Raw genomic sequence first — 19213 nt, forward strand, 5'->3', positions numbered from 1 at the left:
CAATCATTGTTACTCTGTTAATTATTGCTGCGCAGCGATTATTACCAGCGACGCAATGCATTGCACAAGTAACGACTTAATCTTTGGGGAGGATCTGTAATTTCTGATGGCCAAAAAAACCAGTTTTTAAAAAAATATCCTCACATTTGTATAAATTAGCAATAATGTAAAAAATATACTTCGATTTCTTCGGATCACTTTCGTCGATACAATTTCCAGTCTTAGCGATCTCAAACAAGACGGACAAAACGGACTGGACCGATCGCGATCAATTCTTAATTCACTCATGTGCCATAGGCACATGTAAGACCCAGGGCATTTTTTTTGTACGCTCGCATATAGTGGCGAGGACCTTCACACGGTGTTTCAGAATCGATTCTCGGGTATTATTGCTCACGCTGCGATCGACGTTATTCGGTCCAGTATTGCCTGGACCGTCATCAACGCTACGAATGCGGAGTGGAGAGGCAGTTCGTCTGTGGGACCTGTCGACGGCGTTTTACCAGGTTGGACATCATGCGAGAGCATCAGAAGAGGCTGGGCCATCATCTGGCGCCCTACACCAGGCTTAAAAGGGACACTTAGGCTAATCAAAAATATCGCGTTCAACACTTCCTCGGACAAAGGCATTCCCAAAGAATATGAGAACGCGGCAGCAGCAGCAGAGGAAATGACGGCATCGACGGAAGCGGGAGCAACAACATGTCGATTCGTCATAATCGTCTTCTTTCGTGTGACTTCCATTTCTTTCTCGGCGTTTCGAGCTTTGTTGGTGAAGAAGGGGACATCGCGATGCCAAGTAACGAATATTTTATTGTTTTATTTGCGTTTCTCGTTGTCTTTGATCTCGCATTAGGTAACTAATTCAAGATATATATTTTTATCCGTAATTTGTGCTTCTCTTTCGGGCAATTGACCGTCATTATCTGCTTTCCATGGGCGCAGATATGATGTTGGATCGCTCGATAGAAATCTGAATTTCGCGTTGATCTCCAAGTATATAGAAAAAACGAAAAAAATTTGATAGGATTTTTTTTTATTCTTAGTTAATTGCTTGGAGTTTAATTCGATTTTTTGATTGTCATAAAAGTTAGCACCGCAACTTGATAAAGTTACCTAATCGAGTGAATTTCATTTATCAATTTGAAAATAATTGTTTTTAATTATCGTCTTGGCTCGCGACAAAATATTGCTGTTACATTTAATTATAATAGTTTTTGAGTCATATTTTAGTCTTCTTTATATTCGAGATAGTTTATTTTACTTCGTTATTGCATTTTTTATTATGAAATTAATTTTGTTATACTATGTTGTGAATAATTTGCTATAATCGAAGTTTTTCGTATAATTGTCGAAATAATGGAAAAGAAGTCTAATTTTTCGAAAGGAAAATTTAATATTCGAAAATGTTACAAAGACGATGGCATTTTGTATAATTAGCATAGCGCATGATATGCTGTATAAGCAGGCTGTATTCAAAATTGTAAGAAATTGTTCCAGTGAGAGAATTATTTCTCTCGAATATAATCGACGCCATCGATCACTGTTGTAAATCGATTCGTTGAACGATACACGGCACTAATCGCCAATCATTGTTACAATAAATGGCTAATTGCTACGAAAAGTTAATATGCATGTGTGTTCCAATGATGTTTTCTTTACTTTTCTCATTCATTCAGAAATATCAGTTATTTGATGATCCACATTCAAGGATTCGAAACTTTTCATAATATTTATAAAAGTTGCTATTCGAATAACATGTTCCTTTAAACATTTTTGGGGTTCTGTACGTTCACTTTACTGATCGTACATAATTTTTTGACGATTTTTATCCGATTGTGAAAATTGTAATTAAATCTGTGATATATTGTTAAGAAGTCTTTATTTTTTCTTTCGTCTATTCGTAAATCACTCGAATTGCTATTTTTAATCTAACACATAATTTTGAAATGCGGTCGATATCTCAAATTGTTCTCATCAATAGATTGTTGATGCGAGAAGTCGATTAAATCTTGGATTTTTATGTAAATGGCTTACATGTTCATATAATGAGCGTTTAGACAATCGACGTTGGTGAATTTAAAATTAATAACCGAGGAGATTGTCGTCATACTTCTCTTTGCGTCGCCGACTCTAAATGTTTGCGCTTCAGTCTGTTGTTTAATAACAAATTTTGTTATTTTAATTATCATTAATTAATAATCATTAATTTATTATTATCAGCGGCATAGTAAGAAATTTTCTGAGCAAAGAATTAATGTAAAATTGGGCTGATGCGTGCACATGAGGAGAGGCATCACGTTTCAACGTCTTTCGAGAGTCTGATATTCATTCGTATCGATCATGTTGAACTGCATCCAGCGTACTTCTTGACATCCGCAAATGCGAATCCGACCAGATGGACCCAGAGCAGAGAAGAACAAATAAAGATTTTTGAACAGAATATATTTCACTATTTCTTGTTATTGTGCAATTCCTTCACTCATCTTTTCAGGTGCTGTATTTTGTGATGCGTGTAAAATAACATTATTTCACTAACTTGGTATGGTATAATTTTCTCGAACCTGTACGTCATTTAAATTTCACAAAAAATAATTACCAAAAAACTAAGCATATTATGTCGCTTCGAGAACGTAATACCTCGCTTAAAGAAAACTTTTATATATTTTTTTTATTTATATATAACTCTCAATGATAAATTATTCTTAAAAGAATATTTAAGATTTCAATCTAAAATTACATCCATCCATTCAAGAAATTCCACATTTTATTTACATGTAAATATTGTTTTCATTATGTTTAGTTTTAAAGAAAAAGTTAACTTGCCAGCTATAAAATTAAAAAATTTACAACTTCTAGGTAAACTTATTTATGCTAATTTATAGTATGGAGGTAGTAGTCTGAAAATTAGGAGGGAAGGAGAGAGAGGAAATTTAAAAGAATTAGGTTGTACATAAAATAAGAAGCTCTAGGAAAAGTAATTTCTTAAATTTTGAACGCACGTTAACATCCGCGCGCATAAAAAAAATCTCCGGGGTGATAGTTGGCCGATGATGCTTGCAGCTGCCACACTCTATTGGTCACAGTCTACTGGGGTGCATCGGCAACCCTTAGCAGATCACTGCAGACTCTCCTGTCCGAGTTGCGGTCGCAGCTACAAGTATCGAAGCGGCCTGCGGAGCCATATGGCCGAGTGTCTTTCGGAAAGAGAGAAATTGGAGGCTGATTTTCTGTGGCAACAGCAGCAGCAGCAACACCAGCAATGGGAAAATCCGCAAGCCCAATCGTACAGGCAGCAACGACAACCGCTCACTGCGAAGGACGTCAGATTACTGTACAAATTCTGGAAATCGTAGATACATGTAGCGTTGAATACGAATAAGAATCCTATAGTAAAAATTTTAATCTGTTGCATCAAAGTACCTTGTTTTCTTATTGTTTAATTTTTCCTTTAATTGAATACGGAGGTGTAAAATCTCGCTCACAGTCCTTCGACCCATGGAATTCGTCGGTTCTCGACCTTGGAAGCTGTTCAACATCTCGATCAGCCTATCTCTTGCTATTCTTTTCATCGGTTCCTGTTCTTTTTTTTTTATCACTCGTATAGATGTGACAAAATAGAATATCTTCGATAAAATGTATATATTTGATTTTTAGAAACCGGGAAGTCAATTTTTCATCTCTAGAATGATTTTAGCTTTTTCAGAATATCATTACAATATATTCAAAATTCCAAATAAAAAACTGAATTGAAGAATCAAACCGGTTTCTGAAAGTTAAAATCGTATTTAGTGAACAATATTTTGCCATGAGAATAAACAGTAAATTTATACAATAAATCTACAGTTAATCTTTAATTTACTTTAATTTAATAATATATATTTCTTGATAAACACAATATTAAATATAATTATATAAAATGTTTGAATAGTTTTCATATTAGAAATACGAAAATTTTTAATGTTAAAGATATATCAATAATATATATGCATAATATTTAATATTTTATATAATTAATGATTAATTTATATATATTGATTTTCTACTTTTATTTTTTTAGTTGCCATATATAAATTAAAAGTGTTACATATGTTAAAGCTCTTGGTCCTTATTATTATCATACAGAATGACAAAAAATGAGAAATAAGAGTTGTAAAATCAAAATAATTAAAATAAATTTTTTTGAATGTGATTACTTGTATTTAATAATATAAATGAATAAAATATACCAAAAATCTCTTTTTGAATAGTGAATTAATACATAGTTGTAAGTCGTGTCGTAAAACTCATTTTAGCTGAAAGTGAGTCTTATGGCAATTGATCAAGAGATTCACAGTTATTTATTAATTCACTAGTAGTCGTATTGAAACAATTTATTTCGATGTTATATATAAAACTCTTGTAATTTCTCGTTTTTGACATCGTAATTCAATATGATTACAGTAAGGATCCAGGAACCTTGAGCAAAAAATAAAATATTATATAATAAAGTCTAATTAATCAAGTTTCATATATTTGTATTTTCTTAATAATATACGCATAATTCATAAAATGATTTTTTTCAATAAAATAACATAAATCCTTTTTAATCACGATATAGCACTTGTGGTACCTACTCCATTTGGCATTGTATATATAATTCGTTTTATCAATTTAATTAACAAAGGAACAAGCAGAGGATCAGCGATAACTGTTGGCTGTGTATTGCATGCAAGTTTTGTCATTCAGTCGAACGTGAGCTTCGTGATCGTCAATCTAGTGAATAAGTGTCGCATTTAATGCGACAAATAAAGGAGATAAATACATATATCCCGGACGTCTCGTATCTCGAAGGAAAATTCATCCTTGTTCGAATCACTGATATAACTTCGATCGAATATATATTATGTTCATTTGTGGATTTGTGTTGGGTGAAATCATCAGATTATTACAAGGAGGCATTAACTTTACGTTGGGTTGAATTAATTACATCACGGGTGTAAAAATGAATGCACTAATAAAGAAGCTCATTTTGGTGCAGCATGTAAATAACAGCAAAATAACGAAGACTGTGCACAAGGATCTGCTATTATTTTTATAAATGAAATATCTCGACTAATGATACCTATAGCATAAGTGTCAATAAATTGGTAAAAAATTATAATCTTTATATCTAATATTATCTTAAAACATTTTCACTTATTTTTCTTAATTAATTTTATATTTTTGCAAAATTCATAGCACAATAAATATATAAAGATGCATTATATACTGTTATTCTGGAATCGTAACACGCAAAAAAATATTTTTAAATATGTTTGTTATATATTAAATTAAATATTATATTAAATAAAATTCTATGCAGCAATAAAATTTTTTATATACTCTCTGATGTTAACGTTTTCAATATAATTCAACTAAATATTTCTACAAAGAATCAAACTAAATATTTCTCGAAGAATCAAAGCAATCTCTATCGCGCAGCTTTTTGCACAGTCTTTCTTTGGAGCGAGCTTGATTCAGTATCGTCTACACGCTTGGTTCGAGCTTTTTCCTCGTCGAAAAACGTTTTGAAAAGAAAGACGGGCCCAAGCTGCGGTGTTTCGACCGAAGTGTGCGTTTTGCGGCTTGCTGGTAAGGAAGAGATACTCGAGAGAGATCTCGCGGATGGGGCTCGTCTCGTGCGCATTCGGCAGGAAGCCGTATGATGTAAACAGGCCTCCCTGTATGCTTGCAGCCAGCCTCGCGACGGACCTCGTCTCGACTGGCGACGGCGGCGAGCTGCGATATCGATGCGTAATGTGCGGACGCGGATACAGGTCGCGGTCATCTCTCACGCGACACTCCAGATACGAGTGCGGCCGCTTAGGTTCCCGGTATACCTTCACCTGCACCCTCTGCGGCAAGTACTTCTGTCGGCCGGACCATCTCAAGCAGCACATCCTCAACATCCACGGGAGTGCCGCCGCCAAATAACCGCGGTTGTATCTCATCTTCGCCAGCGCGTAGAGAGAATACGTTCGCCGATCGTTTTCTGACGACCGATCAGAAGGAAGGATTCATTTAAATTACTGCGAAAAATAGTCACAGTAATTTGCAGGAATTTGCAGGGATGCATCTTCATACGCTGGGAAAGAAATTTTATATTTTTATAATATAACAGGAAAAAATGTTTAACGCCGAGATATAAAAATCATAATTTTACGGGTAAATCAAAAGGTTTATGAACATTGTTTTAGATTTATTTTTAGGTAAAGTTTGTTTGTTCGAACAAATCCTTCATTTTTTTTTTTTTTTTTAAGATCGAGGAGAGGATTTCAATCTTGCGATAATTTTTTTTAAATTGGTTTTTTCCTGAGAATTGTAAATAATTACGACAACTTAGGATCTATGTTAGAAATTATTTTTTTTGTTTCACGTAGAATTTGTATTTTAATCGTATTTTTTGTTTTTATTTTATTTGTCCAAAGGAAGTTTTTATTTTGAATATGTCAGTAAAGTTAGTTATTGTGTGCGTGTGTGGAATTATATAAATTATAAATTATTTTTTTATGCAGTATATAGAGGATTCTTAGAACAATTATTTAACGACTTGAATCTCGAAATATAAACTAACTTTTGTGCAACTATTCTTATTTAGAGATCATGTTACATTTTCTATTTAAATATCTTTTTGTTTAAATTTAAAAACATTTATAAAATTTCTTCAGTTATATATAAAAGTTTGTTACAAGTTACAATCTAATACATATATTTCCGTTTTTGATTTCATGAATTTTCGGATAACAAATATAATTATCAGAAAAGTTTTTATTCTAAAAAGTTTTTATAGAATTTATTATAAAATTAATAATTTTTTTATTATATATGTTCTAGCATATTGTTTATTTAATTAGAGAGAAATCTATTTATATATAAGCAAATGTTTCTTTTCTTTAAAAGAGTTTTTCTTTTCTTTTCTTTTTTTAAATAAGATTCAAGATTAAATGAAATCAATTAATGATTGTCGTATGCATCTGTCATATGCATATTTGTACGTCTGTTGGGGTAAACTGCCAAATAACTTGACTATGAATGCCAAATAATTAATTTCCTATTTTTCTAGTGCAATATATATGTTTAAGTTATTTTACATAAGTTATGTACAAAAATTATACAATAAAATATTAATGTATATGTACATATACAGATGAATTAATAAATTGGTAGTGTCTAGGAAAGTGATAAAATTATATACAGATAATATAGAAATGAATCATATTTACTTCTACTCTTGTTGAGTCTTTCGAAAATTAAATATATTTATTCAAAGAAAATTGCTATTAAATAAGAAATTAACTGTTAAATTAATTAACCGTTAAAACAAAAACTTACAATTTTTGAATGTATGGAATATAAATTTCTAAATTAATAGGGCAGGCATTACTAGCGTGCAAAACTTATAAATTTTTTTAAATGAATGTTACTTGGATGTTGTAATGTATTTTTTTACATGTTAAACAAACTATCTTCTGTTTTATTATCAATTCTATTATTAACAAAATGCTCATCTTAATGCATCTCGCGAATAAGACTGCTCACTCCAAAAGTTCATAAATTTGTTATCCAGATATTATATTTAATGCAAAAATTACAAAGTATATAAAATAATGTAATATAGCGACCACATGTATTAAAATAGTACAATTTCTCTGGTCATTTTGTGCAATTAAGACACTAGATTTAAATAAATTAATAATTAGAAATTGCCAAATAATTTTAAAATGGGATATATATATATTTTAAGTTGATCGCAGAAGGAAATGTTCTATGAATCTTTTGTTGAAGAGGGTGTTTCCTTTTATTATTTTATCTGCTTGAAAAAAAGGGTCGATTATAAAGAAAAATGAACTTGTGTATATATATATATATATATATATATATATATATATATATATATATACACATATATATATATATATATATATATATATATATATATATAGCAATTTTTGTGACATATTATATTTGAGGCTATAAAATACGTGCAAATATATTATTGAATTTATATATATATGTATATGTATGTATAAAAGAATAGATTGTTGCTCTATAAGATATTGATATGGGTATATTACTATTATTGGTGAACATTAAAAATCCACACATTGTTATTTATCGGATTTTATAAATTTTTATGGCATTTTAATAAAAAAATAGCATTAAATGGGTTCTTTTATTTAATTTGCATTTGTTGGATTTTATGACCCTTTTAATTTAATTATAGATAATCTTTATTCTTCAGCTATTGCCAAGAAGGGACTTGGTTACAATATTTCTACTTATTCACCCATCCATACCTTTTAAATCTAAATCTAATTCTAAATTTTAGTTTTATTATATTATTTTTGTTGTTGTTTTGTCGTTAAATAAATCTTATATATGTTATATATAAAATTTATATAAGATTTATTTAACTATAAAACACAATACTTTATATATGTTATATATGTATTAATTTTTTATTCTTTATTTAACTTCTTACACACATAAATCTACAGAAATATATTATGAAATATAATCAGAAATTTATAATTAATTATAGTAATATTTTTTATTTTTAAAATAATCATTGAGTTTTATTTATTGAGTTTCTTGTAAACCAAAGTATTTTTTAAATTGTGAAATTGTGAATATTTAAAACAGTAATAATTACATAAATTATAGTAGGAATCAGAATACACTCTCAATCCAGTTAAGATGAGATTAAAGTTAATTTTAGCTTAAAATAACGCCGTGGAATCCACGTCAAGTTATATATTTTTGGTATCGTAGAAACAATTATATCATATTAATATTATATTTTTCAAGTTGTAGCAATTTTTCGTTTTTATTTTGTTTCATTATGTAATTGTGGTGTAGGGGAACGATTGTAATTCAATTATATATTATGTATAGCCTAAATATTCGCAATATAATTATTAAAATAAAAATTAAATTATTACGATCAAGTTTCATTGTTCTGATAAATTTTTTTTTAGTAGCATAGAAAGATTTTATTACTCTTATATCTTGTTTGACTAGGAATCAAAGAAATCTCTTTACTTAATAAGTTGCTTCATAAAATTTTAATCAAAAAAGGGGCGTTTTTAATGTGTTAATTTTTTTTTTAAATAAAAAATTAAAATAGCCTTTGCATCTTTTTTCTAGTTCACGTTTCAATTTTTAAGATATATCAATAGTGCTAAATCTTGCGTGAACTGACGCCACTTCCTTTTGTGTTTCGTTACGCATCGTACGTTTTTAACGGAAATGGCAAGCATCAATGCATGGCATGCGGTAAGTCGTACAAGACAAAGTCAAACTTAGCCAAATATGTCATATACACCTGCAGGCCGAATAAGTGGAAGTATACCTGTCCGTATTGCGAAAAATTTTACTCCACACATGATCGTCTCGCTAATCACGTGGCTAAGATGCACAAGTGTCATTTCTGATATGCGTTTCGATGATTATTCCCGATCTCGTTTATAATTTCGCGACTTGTCACTTTAAATATTTACCGTGATAAACGAAGATTACATAAATTTCTTATGCAAGCAAGACTGTAAAAGTTCTGTTAAACTTCTATTTATATGGTGCATATCTGAAAAATATTAACGATTATTTTTCATTTATTAACGATCACTTTTGTTTGTTATATTATTGAAAAATATTATTGAAAAATGAATTGTCATTCATTTATTCCATTGCATTATCATATTAAACATGCGTTTATTATTTGCATTATTAAACATTATCAAGTATGATGTAATGATATAAGTTAATTTTATTTTAAGTTAATTTTTTAAATTATTTAAATTAAATCAATTTTTTTAGTTATTTTTAAGTTAATTTTATTTTATTCAGATATATGCTCATGAAAAAGAAATATGCACTAAAATAATATCAAAGAATCGATGCAATGTATCGAAATATTGTTTGATGAAATGAGAATTATTATTAATCAAATGCTAAGAAAAAGTTAATTGTTTATCATAAGGAAATTATAATAAGGAAAAGACATTTTGTATATTTCTTTGAGAAAAACTCAATTTAGAGGAATTAAAAAAATTTATATAAATAAAGGTGATATATATTTTTGATACAATGTATGAAATATGTATTAATGGGCGGCTATACAAATTGTTAACTGTAATCTACATTACAAGTAACTGTAATCTACATTATGTATATCAATATTTTAATAAATTAATAATATAATATCCGCGATGCATTACGCGAACTAATTTCGTACTGCTGTATTTAGTGCTTTTGACATTATTGAATGTTCTTTGTCTGTGAAGCAAATGGCCATTATTTATCAGCTTGCATTATTAGTTTATCGCAAGGAATAATATTTGCAACTTGTCCAATAATATTAACTAAAATATATGCTTATTTACATATATATCTTTATTTTTTTTCTTTATTTTTTTCTTTACATATATCTTTATTTTTTTCTTTTATATATACAAATCTTCTTCGTTCTAATTTATTAGGAAATTCGTCCCCCGAAGATAAAAGCGTTCTGTAAGCAAGAGGACAAGTCTCGATTTAATAACATCCGAAAAATAAAAATCACAAATAATAATAATATTTTCCCAAAAATGTCACTATAATGTAAATTTTAATTTTTTTAGAATTTAAAGATTCTAAGAAAAAATTGCAGTGATTCTTCACTGAAGAGATTTTGTGCGACACAACATTCGAAGATTCTTAAACTTAAAGATTTAAAAGATTAAGTTTTCTGACTTAAGTGGCAATAAAAAAATAATCATCTATCATTTAATTTAACTGACTTAATCATGTTCTCCCCTGTTTTAATGCTATATAGGTCCTAGGAGTTAATTATAAAATAGTCATAGTTAGCATGTCCGACCGCTGGAAGATCGCGTAAAAATCAGAGAGAGAGACCTTGCATGTTCAAGCATCCGCATAGGCAAACTCCGAGTCAAGCGTTGTTCTTAAATTGTAAAATTTACACGTTTGTTTCGTTTCTGACCTGCTTGCAGCACATTGGCATGAGTATCCGACGCTACGCGAGACTGTAGCCTTCCATCAGTCACTTAACTGGAAGAAGACATCATCTGAGCAGCAGCAGCATCTCCAACAACAACAACAACAGCGACAGCAGCAGCAGCAGTTTCCGCAGCAGGGTCATGTTTGTAAGAACTGCGGCAAGATTTACAAGCAGAGGAATGCTCTGTGGCGGCACTTTAAGTACGAGTGCGGCAAAAGTCCTAGATTTCAGTGTCCGTATTGCCGTTATCGGACGAAACAACGCTCCAACATGTACTCGCACATCAAGCATAAGCACTTGGGTCTCAAGATTTATGCGATTGATCTTGAGGCAAAGAATTGAATGCTTAATTAAGTTCTCCGACGCAAAGTGCCTGCGGTGCGTCTGTTTTTTGTAAAATAGTTACATTTTTATTATTTAATATTATTATTTAATATTATTTAATATGTAAATGATAGTTTTACTATGACTTGGTGACACAGTACGCTTAATTAAAACTATTTATAAAATATCGATTTAGAGACAGCAATATAAAAATCAACAAAACTTCTATAATAACTCTTGTATCGATTCTTTTATGACCAAAAATTAATTTAAGATTTCATATGTAGTAGTTAGAGTTGTATTAAAGTTGGCTGGAATTAGAAAAAATATTGAAAATGCTGAAAAATTCTATTTGGTGATTTTATTTTATCACGAAAGTAACTATATATATTGAGAATTTTTCCTTTTATCAATAATGTAGATTTATATAAATTTGTAAATTTATATAGAGATTTATGAATGAAATTTAAAATTTTTATTAATTATTTGATTAATATATTTTTTATTTTATAAAGAATTTTTGTTAGAAAATTCTTTATAAAAGTAAAAAAAAGTAAAAAACGTACTAATCAAGTGAAAATTTTAAATTTCTATCTTTTGATAAAGATTTTTTATAAAAGTACGAGTGCGGTAAAATTCATCTTAAGTAATTAATACTAGGTAATTAATACTGATCATCACGTTATTAATAATGAATATTATATAAAACATATATTCTAAAAATCTTTTCTACAAGAAAGAAATTGGAGAATACTTGATTTATTTTCCGTCATGTTTAGTTAATTATCATGTTTAGTTAATTATTAAATTTGTTTTGTGTTAAATATAATTATTACAGAATTTAAAGGCTGTTAGAGAATTTTAAAAATGTTTTTATACTTAGACAAATTCTTCTAATATAAGAAAATTAATTGCTCAAGTTGTGCGTAATTCTCAAAATTTGAAGAGGGTGAAAATTATTTAATTATTATTTTAATTATGTTAATAACTACAAAAGTGACCGACTTTCAGATATTTCGAGTATGTGGACTAGGGGATGTTCTTTATGCCTATTCTTCTTCTACGAGTTCAGTAGTTAGATTTCGAGCTGACACTCAGATGATTGTTATGACACTCTTTCGTTCAATTCTCATCGTTGTCTGTTGCAGCATCGCCGTTCGACAGCAGATATATCGGCGAGTATCGTTGCCGTTTCTGCAATTGTCCATATTCGACGACGGGTCATCTAAAACGTCACCTGACCAGGGGCTGCTTCATGGATCCGTCCTTCCCGATCGAGAAGCGGCGCACCATGAACAGATTGGAATCTAGGAACTACGTATGTCCGAAATGCTCGCAGGGCTATAAGAACAAACGCACCTTGGACACGCACTTGCGTACGGCGTGCGATCGCGAACCGAAATTTCAATGTCCATATTGCGGCCTAAAGAGCAAACACGCGCGCAACATTTATACGCACATTAGACGCAAACATAAAGGCGAAGATCTTTTTCTAATAATCAAACAAGATGGCAAATAAACATACAGTTTTTTTACTCCATTTTTGATCTATATTATTCGTAAAGAAAATAGGAAGCGCAATTTTAATAAAAAGAGTTAGTGCATGTGAATGTATATACGAAATATTTATGTGTGAGAGAGGAAGCACGAGATAATTTGACAAATGAATTTTATAATCGATTTAGAAAAAAAAAAAAAAAAAAATATATATATATATATATATATATATATATACATATATACATACATAATTAAATTAAATTGTAAATTGTGAATAAGGACATAAGCTAATTTGAAACAAAAAAAAACATTTTAGAGCGAAATTTAAATTTCTTTTATCATTTATTAGATAAACAGATAGATTCTGTTCTGCCTTGTATCTATTTCATTTTTAAATGAAATTTTTTAATGATAGCGGTAACAATTTTGAGAAAAAAATCATTGTATTGTTTTGGATTGTTGATCGAAAATAATATTATTAAATTATATAAAATTAAATATATATAAAATACAAATTTAATTATATGAATTTTACATAATTTGATAACTTTTTACGCTCTTTTATACATCTTATATTTTGTAAAGATTAATAAACAAAAAATACATGTTATTGTCAAGACTGTTTTAAGATTGTAAGATCTTTACTATCGGTACTACACTAAATAAACTGACTCTCTTGTAAAAGCATTATATATTATAATTATTTATACTATATATATCTTTTCACAGAGGAAAAGAAAAGAGAGAAGGCATATCAAATGTGTTCGATCATATTGTATATATTTTTTATGAGTAAGCGCTGTCGATTTTTCTCATAAAAATAAATTATATGTACTTCAAATTCTATGTTCCTTTATTTTATTTCCTGTCAGTAACGATGTTCCAAAAAATAATTTCATATATGTCCAAAATTTATAAAACACATTTTGCCTTTCCATTATACAACACTTGGTAAGTAGTAGTATGCATTGAATAATATCATATGAAAATATCTTTTATAATTATCTTTATATATTATATCCAAATATATTATATTTGCAATTTATCAATCACATCTCGTGCAGTTTTTCAAAATGAGTAATACAATAATATGATAATAAAAGGATGGAATTTCGTATTCTGAAGATCTTCAAATTTTATCCTCACTACTACTGTCGATATTTATATCTCTCGCAGTGTTATCCGTAACAATGATATATGAATATTCCGTTAACTTGTGCTGTCCTTTTATTTCAGATGACTGTGATATTTACATCTCGACAAAAATGATCGACTACTTGCGAAGACATCGTTGAGTAAAGCGTGTTTATGATCAATTTGCGTGCGCGAATTGTAGGTATAATATATTAAAAAAGGATCTAGAGTGATATATATATATATATATATATATATATATATATAATTTTAGTTGTTATTTTTATGATGAAGAAGTGAAAATGTTTTCTTCGTACGTATAAGTGAAAAGCATTATAAAACATATACAATAAAGAAATTTACTTTAGAAAATTATTTCTAAAAATCTATAAACAAAATTCTCTTTACTTAGAATTTTAAACTTTAAAAAACTTGGAAAATCAGAAAATTTTCAGAGAATAGTTTTATAAGATTTGAGTAGGTAGCCTGCATACAAAATTGATTTTGTGAGTTGTAATAATTATTACAAATATATTAATATTTGCAACAATTGATTTGCCTGTTATTTTAAAAATTTCTCTTTTTTTTATTATAACATTATATTATTTGATGTAAGTTATTATATTTGTGTAACATAATAAAATTTTTTTTATTTGGTAATTTTTGACGTATATTTTTTTAATAAATAAATTTTCCTAAGTGAAATTGTGTTTTTCTCCCTACAGTTAATAAATTTTAGATATTAATATATATTTTTACGTTATTTTAAATATTAATATATTTTTACGTTCAAGAAATATGAATATTTTGTATAGAAAAATAATTTGATTTTGTTTTCTTATTATATAAAATTGTAAATTGTGTAATGTTATTATTTTGTTGTACCTTTATTAATATTTTTTAAATTAACGTATTTGATGCATGAATTATTAAATATTTTGTATATTTGAAAAGAAAAATATACATTTAGTATTTTTTTTTAGAAATGTAATTTTTGTTATATTTACATTTAATTATAGATAAAGCAAAGCTAGAGAAAAACATATGAGTATATAACTTTTTATATCTTATATTTATATCTATATATTTTTTATTTATATATATGTATGTTTTATGTTTTTACATATATGTATATATACTTTTATATTAATTAACAAATATGTCACTTGAATAAAATTAAAATTAAAATATAAAATTAAAATTATTACAATTTTAAATATTACAATTTAATCGTTATGCAGTTTTAATAGTATTTGGATGTGTATTTTGATTTCAGATAATAAGTTGATCAAAAACGAAGATACTAAACCGTATTTACAGGAATTTACAGAAAAGAAGAAGATAAAACAAGAAAAATATTCCGAAGAGGATGCAAAACTAAAATTCGTCAATATTTTGAGTAATAAAAATATGAAAAATATCAAGCGAAAAAGCGAATATCCATGTCCTGATTGCGGTAAAGCATTTAAAATTCTGCGAACACTTCAATCGCACAAATCAAACGATTGCGGAAAAATATACACTTGTCCAAAATGTGGAAAAAAATATCCTTATCGAGCGAGTTTCTGTAGGCATAAGAATAAATGTTCGCGACCAAAAACAATGTAACGTTAATTTCGAAGACTTGGTAAATAATTTTGTTTTGTTTTAATTTTTTTATGTTTTATGTTTTATATTTTTATTATTTTATGTTTTATGTGTTTTTAATGTTTTTTTTTTCTTTGAAACCGTTTGTAACCGTTTTAGTTTTGCATACTGTTATGTGTAACAAGCGTATAAAGTACTATAAAGCTTGGAATGCGCAAATCGATTTTGCGTTAATTTACATATTCGTATATAAAGAGTATATTATTTTTAAATCGAGCATGAGTTTAAAAACCGATATTAGCTAACAATATGAGTTCAAAACCGATATAAGATATATTTTTAAGATATATTTTTAAGATATATTTTTAAGATATATTTTAATGTTTACGTTTATTTTATAATATAGCGTAGTAGAAAAGTTCTTTCAAAGACTGATATTTTTAACATATTTTTAACTTTTTTATATTTTGTTTTACAATGCAGTGTACTAAAAGTTTTTTATATTGCGTTTCTATACTTTGTATTTTCCGTTATTTTCTTCTGATTCTTTGCGTTTCTATACTTTGTATTTTCCGTTATTTCCTTCTGATTCTTTAATCCTCAATTATAATGTATATTCATATTTTTTAACTCAAATATTTATTAATTTTTTAATGATATTTTATTGTATTATCATGATATTTTATTGTATGTAAGAGATGCGCAAATTTTCTTTACCATATTTATTGCTTTAGCAACGTATTCGTATGTGCAATATCTTGCTTCAAATTGATATCTCTAGAAGCACAAAAATATTCGAAGTTAATTATTTATTTTGTATCACTGAAGATAATGTAATTACAGATTGTGCATTTAGTATTTTAATTTAGCATTAGTTGCGAGCATAGTCAGGCATAAAGTTTACACACCATGATAATTTGTAACTTTTTAAGATTTTGACGAGTTTAGAGCATCTAACGGTATGCTAACGAAAAATCATTGATTGTTGTAGAATTCCGCCCATCTGACAGAACATATATCTGCAATTATTGCAATAAGGGATTCACTCTTGTGAGATTTCTTCAAAGTCATCTAAAGAGGAATTGTTATTGGAATCCGAGATCTAAATGGTACCACATGAAGAAAAAGAAACCATTCTCGTGTAACGGATGCGGTGCCTCATATTCGGAAAAGCGCTTTCTAAAGTCGCACATACATTACAATTGTGGTAGGATTTACCAATGCGATCATTGCGCCAAGACTTATCTGCAATTGTCCAGCTTGTATAAGCACAAGAAGCTATGTGTTATGCTAAAGTAATGTCTTAAGAATCCGAAGCGTTAACTCTGTCGTAAAAAGTGCATATAGATATTTTCTTAAAACTTTGCCTATTACTTTGCCTATTATTAATTATTTATTTAGAGAACAAAAAAACATTGATGTTGAAAACAATGAAAGTTAAGATTTTATTTTAATTTTATTGATTTGGTAAATAATTTTGTTTTGTTTTATTACTTTTATGTTTTATGTTTTTGTAAACTATTTGTAATCGTTTTAGTTTTGCACTACTGTTATTATGTGTAACAAGCGTACAAAGCTTGGAGTGTGCAAGTCGATATATTGCGTTAATTTACATATTCGTATATAAAGAGTACGTTATTTTTAAATTGCGAGGATGAGTTCAAAACGGATATTAGTTTTTGTGATATAATATTGAATGTATTCATTATTTTTTATTTGTAGAAACTTTTTGATTGTTTAATGTTTTATGTTTTTTTAAACTTTTTAAACTTGTTTGTAACCGTTTAGTTTTACAAAATGTTATTGTAACAAGTGCATAAAACTTGGAACATGCAAATCGATATACTATGTTAATTTACATATTCGTATATAAGGAATGTATTATTTTTCGTAAAATTGAGCGTGAGTTTCAAACTGATTTAAGACTGATATATTTTAGTTTCTTTTTACGTTTTATTTTATAATGTAGCGTAGTATAAAAGTTTTTTTAAAGACTGAAATGTTTTTAAGATATGTTTTAATTTCTTTATGTTTTGTTTTACAATGCATTAAAAGTGTTTTACAGTGCATTAAAAGTTTCTTATACTATATTTTTATACTTTGTATTTTCCGTTTTTTCTAATCCTTTCATCCTCAATGATATATGTGTATGTTCATATTTTTTAAATATATTTTTTATTTTTCATGGTATTTTATTATATGATATGTAAGAAATACGTTTTCCTTATGTTTATTATTTTAGAAACGTACTCATACGTGCAATCTTGCTTCAAATTGACATTTCTAAAAGTACAAAAATATTCGAAATTAATTATTTATTTTATATCGCTGAAGATAATTTAATTACAGATTGCGCATGGATTATTTTAGTTTCACATTAGTTGCGAACATAATCGGGCATAAAGTTTACACATCATGATAATTTGTAGCTTTTTAAGATTTTGACAAATTTAGAACATCCGGTACTAACGGTAAATCGTTGATTGTTGTAGAATTCCGCACATCTGTAAAGACATATATTTGCAAATACTGCAGTAAGGAATTTACTTTTGAGAGGTGTCTTCGAATCCATCAAAAGAAAAATTGTTTTTGGAATCCTAGATCCAAATGGTACCACATGAAGAAGAAGAAATCGTTCTCGTGTAACGGATGCGGTGCCTCGTATTCGAAACAGCGCTTTTTAACGTGGCACGTGCGTTACGATTGCGGTGGGATTTACAAATGCGATCATTGCGGCAAGACCTTTCTACAATTGCACAGTCTGTATTGGCACAGAAAGCTACCATGCGTTATGAAGGATAAATATATAATGAAAATTATGAAGTATTATTAGAAGTAAAATTAGAAGTATATAAATATTATGAAGTATAATACCCTAAGAATCTGAAGCGTTAATTCTATCGTAAAAAATGCGTATAGAGCTGGACAAATTATATTAATTCTGATGATGTATGAATATATAAGGCGATAGCGATGGAATTTTGCGTGATTAATATTGTTTATGTGTTCTTCTTATGCATATTTTAGTTATGCATATTTCAGAGTTTTGTTAGCCTTTTTTTTAGAGTTAAAAATATTTAATTTAGTTATTCCAGATTTACTTAATACATATATTGTAATTTTTGCTATCATACAATGTTTATATCTATAATCTATGTTTTTCGAGAATTTTTATTGTTATATCAATAAATTGGTATAATATCAATATAGGTTAATATTGATTTATAACTTATTTACAACAATTTCATTTAGAAGTGATATTAAAGAAAAAATATTAAATAGTATTTAAAAAATTTTATTTTTCGAAATATCGTATTCAATGTTTGTAATGTGTGATTAATTAAAGCGTTATTGAATGCTCTTTTATTAATATTTTGAAACGCAGCATTGATTCCATCACGAATACACTGTGCACGTTGCACCGAGTTGTATAATGAATTTTTTGGTAACCAATGTGTGAGTAAGTAGCATTGTATTTTCCTTCTTGCTCATAAGATATCGTAAGCCAGTACTGCAAGCATACAATCGCAAACATATTTCCCTAAGTCGTTTTATAGCGGACCAATAAATATATATGTGTAATTTATTTGTACGCATGAAATATATTTTGCAGCTTTGTTAGAAAGTTTAAATATTTGCGGTCAAAGT

General features: G+C 28.2%; 1 protein-coding gene across 50 annotated transcripts in view; it reads left to right on the forward strand.

The window, feature by feature from the left end:
• The window catches only part of LOC145962872 (longitudinals lacking protein, isoforms A/B/D/L), a 244731-nt gene that overhangs the window by 23004 nt on the left and 202514 nt on the right, over window positions 1-19213 (forward strand). The window contains exons 7-9 of one of the 50 annotated variants that reach the window (XM_083084282.1): window positions 15255-15434; window positions 16557-16860; window positions 18167-18413. The exons of 45 other annotated variants lie outside the window; for them this stretch is intronic. In XM_083084282.1, the coding sequence (XP_082940408.1) occupies window positions 15255-15434; window positions 16557-16860; window positions 18167-18398 (716 nt within the window). In that variant the 3' untranslated portion in view covers window positions 18399-18413. Of the gene's footprint in view, window positions 1-3063; window positions 3420-11012; window positions 11378-15254; window positions 15435-16556; window positions 16861-18057; window positions 18119-18166; window positions 18414-19213 lie in introns of those variants that run through there. 4 more of the 50 variants (XM_083084290.1, XM_083084289.1, XM_083084307.1 and 1 more) reach the window with 4 other exon arrangements.

Source organism: Camponotus vicinus, unplaced genomic scaffold (assembly GCF_025532165.1).
Source record: "Camponotus vicinus isolate PSW18456_S1 unplaced genomic scaffold, iyCamVici1.0 SCAF_12, whole genome shotgun sequence".
Lineage (NCBI taxonomy): Eukaryota > Metazoa > Arthropoda > Insecta > Hymenoptera > Formicidae > Camponotus > Camponotus vicinus.